We start from the raw sequence: 19,308 nt of genomic DNA, 5'->3' as shown, positions 1-19,308 counted from the left end.
TTACTGCAAACATGTCGAAGGCAGTGCCGATGATGTCCAACAAATTGGAGCGAGGGATTCAGCCAATGCCGCCTCACTGCAGCTAAAATACTCTCAGCTCGATCAGATATCAAAGTCACTCCCTGTCGGTCCATGACAATATGTTCCTTGATATTTTGAATGAAGAACGACCAAGACTCCAAACTCTCCCTGTCGACAACAGCGAATGCAAGCGATAATATTTTTCCATTGGCAGTGACAATCGTTGCTACAAGTAACACACCAGTGTATTTACCGTATAAGAATGTACCATCTATAGTTATAACAGGCCTACAATATCTAAAGCCATCGATGACGGGTTTGAAAGACCAGAAAATAAAGTGGAAGACGGGTATAATGGTTGCATGCCCGGTATATCTATGTTTCCATGTCACGATGGTGCCATGATTAGATGTCTGTAATGCATGCATGAATTTAGGCAATTGCCTGTATGATTCATCCCAATCACCGAATACCATTTTAATTGCCTTTGCCCTTGCATGCCACGCCTTCTTGTATGATATACTATAGTTCATGGTCTTTTTTATATCTTCGATGACATTCTTAATTGGCATATCAGGTTCATTCTGCATACGACAATGAAATATGAGTTGGATTATCTAGATGTGAACACTATAAACAAACAAATATGTATGTATATGTAAACATTTATTTTTTATACTAACCGCAACTTGTCCCAAAATATGAGAAGCAATGTAACTGGAGCTAATATTAGTGTGGTCCCTGTTCATTCGTAGGTATAAACAATGGTGAGGACCCCTGTACTGTTTTATTTCAAACAGACCATGTTTCCTACTAAGAGATGCACGCAACCACCAACTGCAGTCGTGCTTGCAAGCAGACACCCAAAGGTCTCGCTTGGAGGTTACGAGCTTATACTCTCGATTATTTGTTGCATGGTACAATTTCACAGCATTAGAAGTTGCTTCTTATCAACAAAAACCATTCCTCTGTCCAACTCTGGATTTTCAGCACTCCAGATCCGGTTATGGGGAACGACATCACGGGTACTAATGTCAAAATCACCACCCATGTGAATGTTGTCATAGAAAGGGATTTCAACTCTAGGTGGAATGGGGGCATTTTCAGGTTGAACGAGAGCCTGGGCATCATATTCTTCATCATCATCCTCATCTGATCCGCCTATTACATTTTCTTCCTCACACATTTCATTGTCATCATCGTTTAGGGCGACATCAGGACCGTACATGTCACTGTCAGCAAACTGCACCTCGTTCACTGTTTCAGCCATATTACCAGTAACTTCAACCGGAGTGGTATGATGGCTGCATGTCGGCACATCTTGTGTGTTACTGTCAAATTCATAACCATATCCACCACGTGAACTTGATTCTACACCATGGCCCTGAAATGACTGTTGTGTGTAGCCCAATGGATAACATTGATCTGATTCATACATAGGAGACTGAAACGCTGTTGTGTCAATCCCATGCATCAGCAATGTAGTGAACGGACGAGAATCCATATGTGTCATGTTCGGGATATTGTGTACAATCTCTTTATCAATGTAGACTTCCAAACAATTTGGTGCTTGAAAACTTGCACCGATACTTAATACGGTGTTCAACGCCTCATCGTCATTGATCGGTAATATCTTGTATTTGCTGTGTGCTTGCCACTGGCGATAAGGATATCCACATTTGAAGGTCAATCGGACACTTTCCCCGTAACTTGCCACCTTTGACGTAAACATCTCCTCCAAATTGGTAAGCGTGGTGCCAATTTGCACTGCATAGATCCCTTTCGGCTCAGCATCATATGCTACGCCTTCATCAGGATCCCGAATTATGTTTCCCCCCCGGTAGAAAATAATTGGAACAGTCTCCATATACTTGCTTCAATTAAGACAAAAAAACATTAAAATAGCAACAATATACTTATATCTCCTTGTACTTGTAAAAGAATTATATGAAATTATACTCATTCAATTACAATTACTTGTGACGCAAAAACTGTATTCAAGTAATCATCAATTATAATCCAACATTCATTATTGATTTTTTAATTAAGATATGAGTTAAAATAATGATAATGGTTTAGAATTTTTAGCTTTTTAAGAAATACATCTTACAACTTATGAAAAAATTAACATCATCCTCTTATGCTATGCTTTTTACATTACTTATTATGAGTAAGACCATGGTCTTGTGCACATTAAATGTAATTCAACTAACAGCTTTATTAATTTTGGATTAATTTTGTATAAATTAGAAAGTAACAACATTTGTAATCATTAAATAAATATAATTTTATTAGTGTGATGAACATCTTAATTTTATAAGGACTTGTTATTTTATTTCTGAAGTTGTAATTTAAAATGTATCAAAAATGTCTGTGTTACATGGATTCTTGAAAACAAATCAAGTAACCATATCAGACACTTGACACCTAGATAAGTGTATCATATGTATGGTCGATACTTGTCATCAGGTATGCACATATCCACGATTTTAGCCAAAAAAATTTTTGTTCTGAACTCGCTGTTATAAACCACGATTTAAGCAAAAAAAAAATTTCTTCTGAACTCGCTGTTATAAACCACGATTTTATCCACAAAAAAAAAAAGGACTTGTGTACTCAAAACATATATATTAAAATGTGATCAGAACATCACTTATGTTGTTGGTAGCTCAAGTGGTAGTGCAATGGTGATGGCCAGGCAGAGGCGTGGGTTCAAACCACGCCAACTCCTTCTCAATTTTCAAAAAGCTCAATTTTCAAACAACTACCTCCGCATCACCATTGCACTACCACTTCAGCTACCAACAACATAAGTGATGCTTTGTTCACATTTTAATATATATGTTTTCAGTACACAAGTCTTTTTTTTTTTTTTTTTTTGGATAACGTCATGGTTTATAACAGGGAGTTCAGCAGAAAAACAAATTGGCTAAAATCGTGGTTTATAACAGCAAGTTCAGAACAAAATTTTTTTGGACTAAAATCGTGGTTTATAACAGCGAGTTCAGAAGAAAATTTTTTTGGGCTAAAATCGTGATTCAGAACAGCGAGTTCATAATATATTTTTTTTAATTAAAACCGCATTTTGTAACCGCGATTTCTTAATCAAAATCGCGTTTTCTAACCACGATTTTAAGATTTTCCAAATTCCACGCGGGACAGGCGTAGGAATGTTGAAATCGTGGTTGTGAACCGCGACTTAGCTTATTTCGGGAATTCTTTCAAAGCTAGGCTTAGTTTGGGAATTGAATTAGTATTTTGACTCATTTTGGGAAATGACCCTAGGTTGTGACCTTATATAAATTATAAAGTGTTGGTAAACTTCATTTATACATAAAGAAATTTGATTTATACATATTCGTGACCACGCTTGTAAGTAAAATATGTAAAAACGTGTTTTCAAAACACATTTTGAACAAAAATTCAAAACCAGTACTCCCTCTTATTTGTCACAGACACTGACACTCACTCTCTCTATCTCTCTGTCTGACACAGATACCAACAACACTTCCACTCACATGAAACATATATAATTTTTAATATATATAAATTTTATTTTATACAATTCAGAACAATTAATTTTTTTTAATTTAATTTATCTTTTTAAATAATTTATTTTTCAAATTATTTTTTTTTTGTTCCAATGAATTTTTTTTTTTCAAATAAACCTCAGGGGTGTCAGTGTAATTTACCTAAAAAAAAATTTACATTTTAAGAATTAAAGTAAAAAAATAATCATTTTATATAGTTGATTATTATTTGCTATTATCAATTATTATTATATGTATATAATAATAAAATATTGGTATGAATTTTACAAAATAAAATTTATATATATTAAAAAGCCTATATGTTTGATGTAAGTGTGAGTGTTGTGGGTATGTGTGTCAGAGAGAGGGATAGAGAGAGTGTTTGTGAGTGTCTGTGACAAACAAAAATGAGTGCTGATTTTGAATTCTTTGTTGAATTTTTACATTTTGCTTAGAAGTGATTATTATCCACGGGTCAACAATAAAACCATGGTTTGCAACCACGTTTTCTGAAGATAGAAAGAATTACTTAACCACAGCATGGTTATGTATAAATCAAATTTTCTTAATCAGATTTACTTTAAAAAAGTAATTACTCCAAAATTTTTGTATAAATAAAATTTCCTTAAAAGCGTGATTTGTAACCTAGACAGATATATCAATAATTTTGAATATGAAGACATTACGAAGATTCTTCTTTTATTTTTCTGTTCATATAATTTTATACTATAATTTGTATGAAGTATTGTATTTATTCAGTGCGATTGGACAAAACTGGACAAGTCATACAAAAATCTTAAATCATAGCGTAACTTTTTCTATGAAATTATTATTTTTTTCATTGAGTTCAAATAACTCGACTGATTTTGTATGACTTGCACTTAATTTTAATTTCAAACATTGTTCACGTCATTTTTTATAACTGGTGGTCAAATTAGTGAGATTTGTGGACATTTAAAGAGAATTTACTTTTATTGACATTATTCCCTCTGCCAATAGGGACCTTAATGACAAAGTTATTTGATAGGTTATTTCCCATGACATTATTCCCTAACTTAGGGAAATAACCTCATCCGAAATAACGTACGAAATAACTTAGGGAAACAACATAATAAAAAAATTATCGACCTGAAGCGAGCCAAACTTGAGTTTCATTAATATTAAAGAGCTCTTATTATCTGTTAGAAATTAGGTACGTTCCTTTCAGATCTCAAGTTGAAATCTCAGTATGTTTCATTAATTGAGATTTGTCGGATGTACGTGGAATGGACGTTTGGTGTGGATTGTAAGATTAGTTGATAAATACGTAAACTGATTCAGACATCCGACTATCATAAAAAGTTATAACTTAATTGAATAAACATAATGCAGGCGCATAGAGAATAAGTCAATTGGATAATTCAAGTGGGTCAAAATTATCGAGAATGACTCATTTTATAAATCAAATATTTTAATTTTTTCAAACATAATTCCTAAACAAATTTGTTTTTTTTTTTTATATATATCAAATGTTTTCATAATAGCATTTTCCATGACGACTTGGAAGGCCTCTTTTCGCAAAGAGGTAAAAAGTAATGTTTTGACTTCTAATTTTTTGTGGATCAAATTATTCAACCTCTAATGTTTATATCAATTTTTTGTAGATAACTTCTAAAAAGTCATTTATTTATATCAAATTTATAAAAGGGAATGTCATGAATTTTAAGGAGGAAAAACTCGAAAATGAAATTCAACCGTAAATGGGGCAAGAAATTCAAGTAAACTATACTTTTTATATTTAACCACGATTACATTTGAATTTAGTGCATAAATTTAGTCAAACCAATTTTTCTTATCGTAGGGGCATGTGGCATCAATGACATATTTTAAGGTTTTCTTTTATTTTTTATTTTTGGGTCAACATTGTAAGTAGTTAGATTTTTAATTTGTTAATAAAATTTTAGTATACTACTTAAAGGGTCACCCATAGAAAATATTAAGCAGGCCTACACTTCAATTATCTGACTTTTCTATTTTGCCATATCACTGTCTTTCCTGGCCAAAATGATGAGAAAACTTCCATAGCAATTTCTTATCACAAATTTTGTTCCTTACTTTTCAATTTCTTATTCTTACTTAAAAAATTGAAAGTTAGAACAAAATTATTTTTGTTACTTTATTAATTTTAAGTTATTACTACTCCACATCACCTAATTAATAATAATTTTTACAGCCAAATTAACGTTTCTCTTTCTTATGTAATTATTATTATAGATAATTATCTATTCATTACGTAAATATTATTTGTTCCTAAAAAATATTATATAACATTATTTAAAAATTTTAACTTATCATAAATTTCTTAACCCCTAATTTCTGACATAACCCTCATTTCTGATTTCACAATTTACAACCGTTAATTGAAAAATGATTTCACATTCATCAATTCAAAACCCTAATTGAAAACCAAAACCCTCATTTCTGATTTCACATTCAATAGAAAACCATAACCCTCATTTTCTTATTTCAAACATAATATTTAAATTTTGGTAAACAGATGCAACCTTCAACAGATTTCACATTGAACAGAAATCTGATTTCACATTCAATACAAATCTGATTTCACATTCAACAGATTTCACAATTATAAACAGATTTAAGATAAATATAAACCATTCAACATTCACATTCAACAGATTTCTAAACAGATTTCACAAATATAAACCCTAACCCTAATTTAAAATTTAAGATTTCACATTGAACAGATTATCTATAATTAAACACATTCAACAAATTCAACAATAAATTATCTATAGCAAAAGATTTCACATTCAACAGATTCAAGTATTTTTATTTGCTATGCATATGAAGATAATTTTAGGGTACCGAGATATGAAAGGCATTGATGTATTTGGATGTATTTTTATTTCCCCTCTTTTTCTTTTTACTTACCAAAAAAAAAAAAAAAAGCAATGAGAAAAACTGGTACGCTAGGTGGCATGCTTGTTTCTTGTCGGTGTCTAACATGTGTTGGACACGGTACCTATTTTGGAGTGTCCATGAGTCTTATTTGTATGGAATTTTTTGAGTTTGAATGTTGTTGGATTGATTTGTGTTTTATTATGTTTTAAGAGTCCAGGATAGTTTGGTAATATTACTTACAAAAAAAGAGAGTTTGGTTAATAATTAGTTTTGCTGGATGTGGGTTTTAGAATGTGTCCATGGGTTGTATTATTGGTGAATGTTGTTATTGGGTCTTATATATGATGTCTTTTATATATGATGTATTTATTAGGTGTAGAATATTTTTAGTTAGTCAAAGTTTTTAGTTTATTAATTTTAGTCATAGTTCTTGTAGAATTATGAGGTATATCAATCTGGGAAAATGGGTCAGCCACTTTAGTTATCTTAACAGCCATGGGTAGGATTAAAACATGATTTGGGTTTCGGGCTAAACAGGTTGGTTCAAATCATGGCTCATGCCTAGGTATAAGGGCCGAATCAAATGAAAATCGGTTAGGTCACTTACTGGAAAAATTTTACTAAAAAAAAAGTACTAATAGAGTTAGGAGAGTCCACCAACCTATATATACTTGTATAATCTTGTTATTCATTAGAATTGAGAGTTTGAGAATTTGTGTGAAGCTTTTGAAACTTTATGTAATGCTTTGTTTAGACTTACCTTAGGGGTCAAATCTTTTTTTAAAAAAAAGACCTACCTTAGGGGTTATTCTTATGGAAGTTTAGGTAGAATTTGTAAATTTTTGTCTTCTCTTAGTTAAAATTACTGTTGCTGGGGTACTGTCAGAGCCGTAAAAAGTCCCATTTTTCAAACTCCAAAACATTATGTCTTGATTAACAATCAACCTTAATCTATTCCCATACTTTTGGCCCTTTTAATTACTAACACATAAAACATCCCAAAACAGCAGCTGTCAAGCAGCTGTCTAGAAATGAATTCTAATTCTAGCCTTATTCCTCTCCAAAAATTAGATTCTTTCTTCATCTTAGAACCCTAAAACCTAACAAACCTTTCATAGCCAAAACCCACCACAAATGAATTCTAATTCTAGCCTTATTCCTCTCCACAAACCTTTCAACAAATTATCTATAATTAAACAAATTCAACAAATTATCTAAAATTAAAATTCAACACATTCAACAAATTATCTAACCCTAACCCTAATTTATTATTTAACAAATATAAACCGTAACCCTAATTTATTATAAACCGTAATAAATTCATTATTTCTGATTTATTATAAACCGTAACCCTAATTTATTATAAACCGTAAACAAATTCAAGAAATTTATTATTTCACACATTGAACAAAAATTTCACAAATATAAACCGTAATCCTAATTTATTATTTTTGATTTCACAACATTTTATTCACGAATATAAACCCTAACCCTAACCCCTAACCCTAACCCTACATTCATGAACCCTAACCCTAATTTATTCACAAATATAAACCCTAACCCTAACCCCACATTCATGAACCCTAACCCTAATTTATTCACATTTTCACAAACATAAATATATTCACAAATTTAAACTCTAATCCTAATTTATTCACAGTAAAGTAGATGATAGAAGCCATACCAACGAGAGAGAGACAGTACTGAATCAATCAGAGGGAGCTCCAGAGAGAGAGAGAGAGCAGCGAGCTCCAGAGAGAGAGAGAACAGAGAGTGAAGAGCGAGAGAGAACAGAGAGTACAGAGCGAGGGAGAGACAGCAGCGGAGAGGAGAAATGAAATCGTGAATGGAAAACACGGGGCTGGGGGGGTTTAAATAAAAGTTCTAAAATCGTGGTTGTGAACCACAATTTCACTTAAAGAAAAAAATTTTGCTCTAAACTCGTGGTTATGAACAGCGAGTTCAGAAGAATTTTATTTTTTGATGAACTCGTGTTTTGAAAAGGCGATTTCAGCATGAAATCGTGCTTGTAAAAGAGCGATTTCAAACGAAGTTTAATCAAACTCGCGTTTTCTAACAACGAGTTCTTAATCAAACTCGCTTTTCCTAACAGCGAGTTTCAACCTTTACAGGTTTTAGGCGACGGGGGTGGAAAAGTCTTGAACTCGCGATTGTGAACCGCGAGTTAGCTTAGTTTGGGAAATCTTTCAAAACTAGGCTTTGTTTGGGAATTCTTTTATTATTTTGGCTTATTTAGAGAAATGGCCCCATAGCTAGGGCTAGAAACAAGACGAACCGAGCCAAGTTTTGATGAGCTCGAGTTCGATTCATTTGCTTGTCGAGTTTGTTTATTGAGCACGAACTCGACTCCATAACTAACTAGGCTCGAACTCGGCTAAGCTTGAGCTCGGCTCGTTAATATTAATAAAACTTGAGTTCGACTCGACTTGATAATATTTTTTTAATATTATTCAATATATAAATAATATATTTATTATATAATTTAAATAAAGATAAACGAGCCAAACTTATTCGAGTTTGAGTTTGGCTCGTTTACTAAGGCCTCGTTTGGGAACAGGCTAATTTAGTAACTTTTTGGCTATTTGGCTAAAATATTAGCTAAAAAAAACTAGTATGTTTGGGATAACTTTTTTACTTTTTATGAAAAGATGTGCAAAAAGTAGAGAGAAAAGAGAATCTTTGACTTTTTGGTATGGGTTGTTGGCTTTTTGACTAATTTAGCCTCCGTTTGGGAAGTGAGTTGCCTTTTTGACTTTTTTAGTTATTTTAGCTTGGGCTAAAAAGGTTGGTTTGGGAAAGACTTTTTGGCTTTTTTTTACTTTTTTTGTGAGAGAAGAGTGTAATGATTATGGATTGGATGTGATGTTTTATTTGTTGTGAATAAAATAGCCTATTTTATCTTTTGTGGCTATTTTAGCCCCAAAACCACTTGCCTTTGGCTTTTTGGATAAAAGGAAAGGTTTCTAAACGAGGCCTAAATGGGCCTAATATTTGAGCTCGAGTTTACCTCGTTTACTAAACGATTTGAGCCCTTAACAAGTCAAGCCGAGCCTGTTCGTGAACAACTTGATTTATCTGCAGCTCACATAGCTTGTTCAATTTGTCACATTTGTCACTAAAAAAATGATGATTTATTTTTAAAAATATATATGTCGTCTATTTATTTATTTATTTATTTTTTTGCACAAATATAATAAGTTGAATAAGTTAGGCTTATCTAATTGATCTTTTTTTTTTTTAAATAATACACACGAAAGGCCAACAATATTAATGAATTGGATTATCAAAACAAAATATGTAATAGGCTCTACGGGCCGAATAACACTCTTCAATCTTAATCATGAACTAGAGAAAAACTAGATATCAAAATGTATCACTTCTATCCCTCCAAAGAGTGGTATTTACTTGATTTTTATGGTAGAAAAAAATCAAAACATACAATTTATAAATGAAACGATAAATTGATATTTATTAATAATTAAAGGGGAGTAATATAATTAACTCAAAAATATATTCAAACTTGAGGACGCTTCAAAGAGGGTTTGGCGTGGTGTGGACTATTAGGCTCACATGCACATAACGTGTACTTTCCCAAGTCAGATTTGATAACTTCTAGGTTGGATTGCAAGCCAACCAAGACTCACTCTTGGCTTCCATACATGTTAAGATTACGTTTGGCTTCTCTCTGATCGTGATCCGATTGGAAGGTATTGTTGAGCTCATAAGAGTCTTCACAGGTCTCATTTTATAATTTGAATCATCAATGTGTAGAATTTGTTGAGTATTATATATTTGTAAAAAATCACGTTGATCGGATATCGATAGTTATGTGATAAAATCAGTATTGTATTAAAAAAAAAAATGGACGGTGAAAATAAACGGTTGACAAAAATCTAATCTGATGAAATAACAATCAATATCTGATTAACGTGATTTTTTATAAACATATAGTACTCGACGAGTTCTACACATTGAACGATTCGGATTATCAAAACGGGACTCGTGGTGAGTCTCCACGGGTCCAACAATACCTTTCCATTCATGATCTGACTGGAGGAAAGACAATCCCTTAAGATTACTTCAACAAGATGGGATTAACTTCTTTCACATTTTCATATTAATTTGAGAGAATATTTAGATTTTGTATGGTCATTTTAGAATTGATTTTAGTTATTTAAATTGTTTATTTTTTTAGACTCGTTAAATAAAATTTTCATGTAAAAAATAAAAATGCTTAGACATCAGGAATTCTATATTTGAATCATATTCTGTGTTTGGTTTCAATTTTTTGAATTCAGTTTTTTAAAAATTGAGTTTTTTATTTTGTATTTTTATTGTGTTTTTAGTGAATATTTTTTAAATTTTAAGTATTTTTTTTTAGTTTTTTAGATGTACCTTATTTAAATGTATCTAAATAATAAAATATTCGTGAAAAATATTTTTTAAAAATTAATAAATACACAAAAATACAAAAAATGTACTGAATTTTCATATTATTTTTGTATTTTTGGTATTTAGTGAATATTTTAAAGATTTTTTTCACAAATATTATAATTTTTAAATGTATTTATGTTAGGTGTGTCTAAAAATTAAAAAAAAATTGCTTAAAATATTAAAAAACAAAAACATATGAAAAATAAAAAAGTAAAATTTTCTAAAAAGTGAATTCTGAAATCTGAAACCAAACAAATTATGGCCCTGGTTTGCTTTTAAAGATTTGTTTGAGAAATTTTTAAGAAAATTAAAAAATTAATAGTATTTATTATTTTTATATAATTTTTTTTTTTTTGGTAGGTAAACATAAAAATTCAAAAAAAAAAGTTTTTTTTTTATTTCCATTAAATAAGTTTTTACTTTTTCAAAAAAAAAAAAATCAAAAGAAATTTCATAAATTCAAACCAAACATGGCTTATATGTTTCTTTTTTTCATTGTTACTTTTCATGAAAAATGCATGATCTCTTTAAGTTTCTTAACTTGTTAATAAATACTTCATAAAATTACAAACAGTAACAATACTATATGTAAACAAATTTTTTATCATATTTTTATTACCGGACACAAAAAATAGTGAAATCTATATTAATAAATACACTTGAAACATATATATATTTTTATCTAATAGTATTATACGATATTCCCCAAAACAAATATTAACAGAGAAACTCTCATCTCAATGTTTTTTATTTATTTATTATTTATTTATTTATTTATTTATTTTTATAAATAGCGAGATTGATCCTATTTAAAACAGTGAATTCTATTGTTTTTACTCATTTTTAACCTATTAAATAAGTGAACAAAATGCCAAGGCCCTTGTGGCAAGTTGACGTGTAAGGTGTAGGGAGGAAAGATTACAGGTTCGAGTTGATAGAACAATGATACCTTTCAAGTGATACACTAAAATGTTCACAGGATAGTACAGCCTTGAAAGATGAATTGTCACTAGGCACCTACCCTAAAAGGGGCTTGTACAGTTGCCCAAATTTGATTGGAGATATATAATACCACCCTCAAGTAGAAATTATCATGATATAAATAAGGAAGATCACGTGATCATTTGTTCATTCAATAATATCTCCTTATTTCTCCATCATTTTCTTGTTTGTAAGATTATATAATTCTTTAAGTTTCTACTATTACTTATTTCTCCATCATTTTCTTGTTTGTAAGATTATATAATTCTTTAAGTTTCTACTACTACTTGAATACACTGTCAACAAATAATTTCTAAAACACATGATAATTACTCGATATGAAGGCTTGGCATTTGAACATTTGAGTATGGAGTCGATTATTCAGTCTCTTGATCATTAGTAACCCACCAAGTTATTTAACAATTACCTTCTAAATTATTTACATTAGTTCATATTATTAGTTTGCCTTACAGTAGAAAGACCTATCAAAACACAACCAAAAGCTTTTGAAAATATTCAATAAAACATAAAATACAACTAATTATAAGAAACTACCGTATCTTAATACAACCAAATTAATCAAATCATGGTACAAATATTTTTATGTACTGGCATGTGCAATATTTTGGTGAAAAGTGAATTTTTCCTAACATATACATGTACTCTAATGCTGTGTTTGGTTGAGAGATTTGGAGAGAGATTTGTAAAAAGAAAAGGAAAAAGTGTGTGAAACTAAGTGAAATATAAACATATTTTATTCACATTTCACCTACCTTTCCCATTTCCCTTCCAAAATTCCTTTCCAAATCCCCCAACCAAACAAAGCATAAATGGAATGAGCATAAGATCAATTTGCATTAATAATTCTCACAGTTTCTTTAGTTGTTTCCATTAGTATTTCCTCAAAGGCTTTTGACAAGTCTTTTCTCCATCCATTAACCAACCATCCAATTATGTAAACAATTCAAGACCCAGAATTGTTGAAATACCCCATTTCTCATCAAATTCATTTGCTTCTAATATAAAAGCAAATGTTACACACTGAAATTACACAACTCATCCAATACCCTAGGATTTGAAGAAGAAACAAATAATAAACTAATAAATTGAATTACATAACTAACCATAAAAGACATCAAAGGCCAAAAAATGAGAGCCAAAACACACAGGCATTGCAGAGTTTGTCCACTCCAACACAAAGGGTACAACTCCAAAATACAGATCCCACACTTTCATTCATTTGAAGATTCGAACAGAGACACAATCATGTCATCCATGAGATGAAAACTGAGGAACACGGTGGCAAAATTATTCCCGGTTTATACAGCAATTGGAGGATCCTGCATTCATGAGAACAGTAGTGTTAAAACAAGGGGAGAGAGAGAGATCCCAGTAATATATATAACATGGTTTTACAAAATAACAAAATTGACCTAGTAACCGGCAGCCAGGGTACACTTGATACATGCACAACATGAAAACAGTTTTAACTTCAGTTCGTAGCACCTGCCTGCAGTTTGTGTTTTTTTCTTTATTATAGTTTATTACTTAGCCTACAGACTTTCAACACTAAACAGAAGAAAAGACAAATATATAATAACTCAAGGGAAAATGACATAGGAACAAAGGAGGGGGGAAAGAAAAATCCCACCTTTGCACTCAAATTTGATACAGCCAAATTCCACTTCTCTCTTGTTTTTGTACCCGCAACCTGCCCAGCCTTTGCCACTTTACTGAAAGCACCATTCAACCAAGCTGATCCTGCAGTCACATACCTGACCAACCCCAAACATAGTTAATTGCATGGTTTTCAAGGACACAATTCATAATCCTGTTCTTTTTTATTTTCCTTATTTTTATTTTTATTTTTTGTGTTTAAATATTGTACTTTCAAAATCACCTCAACAACCTGACCTTTAAGTAACAATATTGAGTCTATCTAAAGGAAAAGGAAAAAAAAAAAGAAAAAAAAAAGAACAATATTTGGGGATGCAGAGGGATTTGTTCTCTTCTCAATCACCCTGCTTTCTCCATTTCTCTGCTCTTTGCATGAACCAAGCAGCAGAAAGAAATGCAGACATCTTATAATATTCTATGATCTCCTCTCCTCCTACCAGATGGTGTACAAGGCTCATTTAAAGTAGCTTTCATTAAGTATAAACACTGAACCCCAATGGACAAAAATTCATCAGGGGAGTACATAGACCAGAGCTTTTCAGGAGAGGAGCTAATGAGTATAAAAAGATTTGTGTTATGGCTACCTGCAGAAGCACTCAAGCTATGTTTGGATTATAGATTTGCGTAAGGATTTGGAAAAGGAAATGAAAAGGTGAGAGAAATGTGAATGAAATAGAAACTAACTTTTTTCTCCATATCCCTCACCTTTTCCTTTTGAAATCCTTACCCAAATCCATGATCTAAACACAACCTTAATGAAGCAACTTCATCCCCTTCCCAAAGTCAATCTAGCGATGTTCCAACTTCTTTTTTTCTTTTTTTTTTTGGACAAGATTGTACAAAACACCATCTAAAAAATGCCACCAAATACAAATAATCCTAAAAGTTCTGAATTCCATGTTAACCGGGCGAGGTTCCACAAAGAAGAAACCTAGAGAATAGTCTTACAGGGAAGATTTTCATACCTGCTTGATTTGACAGCCGATCCCGTGTCATTAAGTTTCCTCTCTGCCGCCATCAATGCTGCTGTTGTCTTATCTGACACCTGAAGCTTTTGATCCACTGACTTCATTTTCTCATTCACAACTGAAATCCCAACCGTTAATTTCTCTGTAAGACCAACTCTCCTATCAAAGGAGATGACTTTGGCGGATGCACTGGCAGACAACCGGTGTTTCTCATCAAATGCTCTAGCCTTGTTCATGGCATCTTGGCTGATGGCTGAACCTTTTGCTAGCATACTGGAAACAACAACTTGAGCTTTACTTACATACACTCTTCCGTTGCTAGGAGAACTAGATTTTTCCTGCTAGCATAGATAGATCACCCTAAGGTCATAAGATTAATGTCAAAAATTTAAGGAACTAACAGAATCAACCACAGTTCTCTAATTCAAGAAAATAAAGAGCCAACATAGGTCATTCCAGGCTTGATTATTCCTTTTTATTTAGCAAAATAGCCTCAAATAGGGTGTCCCTCAAGATGTGGAATCCAAGAAGTTGAATCCACAAACCCTCCCATGATAAGTGTTCAGATGCTTTTTCCTTATCACACACTCTCTGAAGTACACTCAATACTTGGAATTCATGATACACTAGAAGACAGATTTTGTGGAAGCGTTAGTGAACATGAGGAATCAGTGAAGATGTATCCAACTACCTCAGAACTTGGTGAAAGATTTTCCGGAGTCAGGCTCACAACAGTGTCTTCCATCCTTACTTCCTGCAAGAATCACATTCCAGAATATAAATTTATTTAAAGGACTGAGAAAGAGATTGTCGAGGTTGGAAATGGAGTTACCCTAACATCATCTTTTGGAACATAGTTCTCAGCAGCAATTATACTAACAATTTGGTCCACGATTGTTGCTCCCTGTAGAATGCACAAAAAATATTAATGTACCACTCTTGAATCTTGATAACCAGAACGCTCCACATCTTCTGGAAGTACAAAATATAGATGATTCCCAATCACCCAAAAAATAGTTCCTCTTTTCAGTGATACAACAGAATACATCAGATTTTACAAAACTATAAAAAAATAAAAAAAAAATAATATTAATAATACAATAATTTTTTTTGTGAAATCTGACACATGCCAATAATACGAATTGAGCAATATCCAACCAAAAGAATTTGAACAAGAAAGAAAAAGGAAAAAAAATTATAATCTTTCCCTCAAATCCATGAAGCTTTCCACATAATGTCGTGTATTAAGTTCTATATATCTCAAAAGTATTTGGACCTAAAAACCAAAATAAAGCTTACTATATATTGTGGTTGAGTTGAGCTAGCAGTTTCTCACTCTAGGGTTGAGAGTTTCCCACATGGTTTGTTCCATAGAGAAAAGATGGATGTGTTCCAAGCCTATATTCGCCAAGGATAACTCCACTGTGCTTCTTCCTCTATTCTTCACTGTCTCATCTTTGGCCATGTCTCATTTTAACATTCAGCTTATTGTTTTATGTCATATTTAGGGTGTTTTGGTCATCCTTTCCTCCTCTGGTTCATTCCTCAAGCAATTTCTTGGAGTTCTATTGAAATTTTAGGTTTCTACAAACCTTCTGTCAGTCTGGTGCGGATTTGCTTCCCAGATGGACCTTATCTTTCTTGGGGGCTTATTGGTGGTCCATTGGGAGTGAAAGCACTAATCATTGTAGGTCTTTCACTCCATTTTTTTCCTATTCTATAGTGATGGGTTCCTCAATGGAGTGTAGTGCCATACGTGGCACCATCATTACCTCAGTGAGATGATGCACTTTGGTGGGGAGAGGTTCAAACTAGGTAGGTTGTGTTGATACATTTCTGCTGGTTCGGTTAATGTTTCTGTGTCTAGTAATGAGATCTTTGGCTCTCATCTGTGTTGAGCAATCAAAGTCTCCACCTACAGATTTCAGTAGCCTTGTAACTCATGATCATTGTTCCGGGTGGGCAGCCCACAATGAGACAGTGATTTGTAAGTGTAACCTTTGTCTCGTCAACTTTGGTGTGTGATTTCTTGAATAGATCGTGCATGGACTGTGGGGGGAGGGAGAGGGCGCTGTGTTCTCACAATTGTGATCATGATGGTGCCCTCTAGTATGTTACTTTTACTGCTACTGCTACTGCTACTGCTATTGCTATTGCTATTGCTGCTGCTGTAATGGAATGAAAGTTGAAGATGACTGTATGTGGATGGCTTGTTGTGCTGAGGGACTGTGCTACTGATTGGTTGGTGTTGACTCTACCTCCTTTAGCAATTTTCTAGTGCTTGATGCTGCATCTTTCAATTTAGCTGAATTTTCTCTGGCAGGATTTTTCACTCTTTCTTCTTTGTGCGACATAGTTGGTTTTCCACCATTTCCACATTAGATTGACTTGATCTTAATATGGTTCAAACAATCATGAAGAGAATTATAAAATAACATGTCTAAATAAATCAAAGAATCATGAACAAAATAAATGGGGCCTTCACCAGCATCAAGCAAAGTTCCAATTATAGTACCATTAAACAATTACTATGATTACTTGAAAAGTGGCTTCACCATAGGCAACAAAATGCACTTCAAAATTTTATGAACATATCACCTAGAAAAATGACACCTTGTTTCATTACTGCATGTAGCTTTCTTTATATATTTTATATATTTGCTCCACACTCAGAATTTATAAATAGATACATGCTTCAATTTATCTCACAAGTCGCAAGCCCTACTGACACAACATTGGCCACTGACATCCTAAATTCTTGCAAACAAAATCAAGAAAAAGATAATTTTAATTAAACTATCATATTACACTTCAACAGCAAATTTTAACCCTCGGGTTGTTTTCTACACAAAACAGCTCTCGCTTTTTATTTTATTTTATTTTAACAGCATTCAAAACTATTATGATGAAGTTAAAGAAAAGAATTCAATAATCCACGTCTTTGTTCCTCAAAAGTGATACTCTCTGTCTTTTCTTTGGTTTTCAAACTCAGTTTATTTTTTCCTTTTATTAAAACTCATGCCCTTGTATGAAAGCAAAGTTTATAAAGTACTCTGCCTAATAATGTGCATTACATAATGACTCATCATCCTCGCTTTACACAACTGCCATTTTCAAGCTCCATTCTCTGTTTGGTTCAGGAAAGAAACCAAGAAAAACTACAACAAAATACTACATAATGGTTAAGATTTGGCCTGTTTCTTGAGCATCTTCTCTTCCATTTCATTCTAGCTTCAATGAGGGGTTTAAAGTTTTGATACTATTCATGCCCCACACCTATCATACTGCCACAAAACTAGTAGAATCAAATGTGAATACACAACATGCTCTAAATAGTAGGATGAATACTTTCTGTGAAACAACTAAAATCTCAAAAAATAAACTAAAATAAACCATTTTGACAAACTATAAAGTGGGAAAACAAGAAATGCATAAAAAAGAAAGAGGAACAAATTGAGTAGGTACCGATAACAACAACGCAATTTCAAGGGCTTTTGGATCTTTGAATGTAACAAACGCAGTCTTTGATTGCCCTGTATCTCTGCAACCCAATTTTTTGCATAACAAAGAACCCAATAAACAAATCAAAAAATAGTTGAAAAACATTTTTAAAAAAATGTTCCAAAAGAACAAGAAGAACAAACCTGCGGATCTCAATGTGTTCAATATCCCCAGAAAATGAGAAAAACTCATGAATCTCTCTTTCACTGGCTAGATCTGAAACGTTCCCTACTTGTACTGTTCTAGTCTGATATAGAATCAAGAAAAAAATTCAAATGATTGAAAGTTCTTGAACAAACAAGCATTGTTACAAGACAGATCTCAAAATCAAAAAAAAAAAAAAAAGATTTTAAAGAAATCAGAGAAATGAATCCATTGAAACAGACCTGCATTGCGAAACCCAGAAGTGATTATCCCTGAAAAGTCTCTCTGTTTCAGAGTAATTTGGGTAGTTTTGCAGGGTGGGAAAGAATTTGAAAAAACGAAGAGGAAAGAGAGGCGACAAGTTGGACCAGAGAGGAGTAGAGAAAAGAAGAGAAGAGAAGAGAAGAGAATGTGTTTGCTTGAGAAATTTTTTTTATTATCAAAAGATTCCTACTGTTTGCTTTTGTGGTTGAATGCCAATTTTTCACTTCTCCTGTTTAATCTTCAGATGGTGAGGGTATAAATAGAACCACCTTGAGAGCTGTTTGGATGCTCGGATGTGTCTCTTGCAATAGAGATTTAGGCCAAGTTTGGGAAGACTAAATAAGTGTACTTTTTGACTTTTTATGAAATATGGGTTGGATTTGGGTTGGGTTTGAAGTGATGTGTTAGAGAGGTGATGTGACTTAAATGAGATGATGTGACTTAAATAGGATAGTGACTTTTTGACTTTTTGAATTTTTTGGAAGATGTCAAACTTGGCCTTAATTTATTCGGAACTTCTTTTTTTTCTCCCTTTAAATTCTTAATTTTATTTTTTTAAATAATGTTGGAGGCTCCTAAAAGGAGAATTTTTTTATATGCTAGAGTTACACGTGGTACTGTCAAATGATATTACATGACATTGTTAAGTAATATTTTTCATTGATTACAAATTATCTCCTCTATTATTTTTTAAATTGATGGTAATATACTCTCTTTTCGCGGCTAAGGTTTTGCATAAGGCTGGGTGACATTGTGGGTGTTTGGGAGCTGCTATTTTTTAGTAAGTTATTTTAATTTTTGGCTATTTTAATTGGTTAAAATTTGTGTGTTTAAAAAGATAGTTTGGATTTTTTTATAATTGAATG

At 32.4% G+C, this 19,308-nt stretch overlaps 1 protein-coding gene across 4 annotated transcripts; it reads right to left on the bottom strand.

The window, feature by feature from the left end:
* Positions 1 to 12,865: 12,865 nt before the first annotated feature.
* On the bottom strand, positions 12,866 to 18,733 carry LOC114270942 (binding partner of ACD11 1). 4 transcript variants are annotated; one of them, XR_014346598.1, is made up of 9 exons: positions 18,421 to 18,722; positions 18,178 to 18,281; positions 17,999 to 18,074; positions 15,366 to 15,437; positions 15,225 to 15,287; positions 14,531 to 14,871; positions 13,540 to 13,663; positions 13,322 to 13,398; positions 12,866 to 13,228 (listed from the first exon to the last, which is right to left on the bottom strand). XR_014346598.1 is itself a non-coding variant. In XM_082899014.1 (8 exons), the coding sequence occupies exons 1-8, from the start codon at positions 18,424 to 18,426 to the stop codon at positions 13,208 to 13,210; spliced, it is 807 nt and encodes a 268-aa protein (XP_082755140.1). In that variant the 5' UTR covers positions 18,427 to 18,733; the 3' UTR covers positions 12,866 to 13,207. The 4 variants fall into 4 exon arrangements, 2 of the variants coding, with proteins under 2 accessions (XP_082755140.1, XP_082755139.1); XR_014346597.1 differs by having other exon boundaries at positions 14,531 to 14,874; positions 18,421 to 18,673; XM_082899014.1 differs by lacking the exon at positions 13,322 to 13,398 and having other exon boundaries at positions 18,421 to 18,733.
* Between the last annotated feature and the right edge of the window lie 575 nt (positions 18,734 to 19,308).

The sequence above is a fragment of the Camellia sinensis genome, chromosome 12 (genome assembly GCF_055761805.1).
Source record: "Camellia sinensis isolate YWXY chromosome 12, ASM5576180v1, whole genome shotgun sequence".
NCBI lineage: Eukaryota > Viridiplantae > Streptophyta > Magnoliopsida > Ericales > Theaceae > Camellia > Camellia sinensis.
This window is presented reverse-complemented; position numbering and strand designations above follow the sequence as displayed.

Bases quoted from the DNA above. Each gene is read 5' to 3' on its own strand.
- LOC114270942 (XM_082899013.1), bottom strand. The intron at 13,664-14,530 runs GTATGAAAATCT...GGGGTTGGTCAG, and splicing joins TCGGCTGTCAAATCAAGCAG to GTATGTGACTGCAGGATCAG. The intron at 13,229-13,539 runs GTGGGATTTTTC...TCATGAATGCAG, and splicing joins TATCAAATTTGAGTGCAAAG to GATCCTCCAATTGCTGTATA.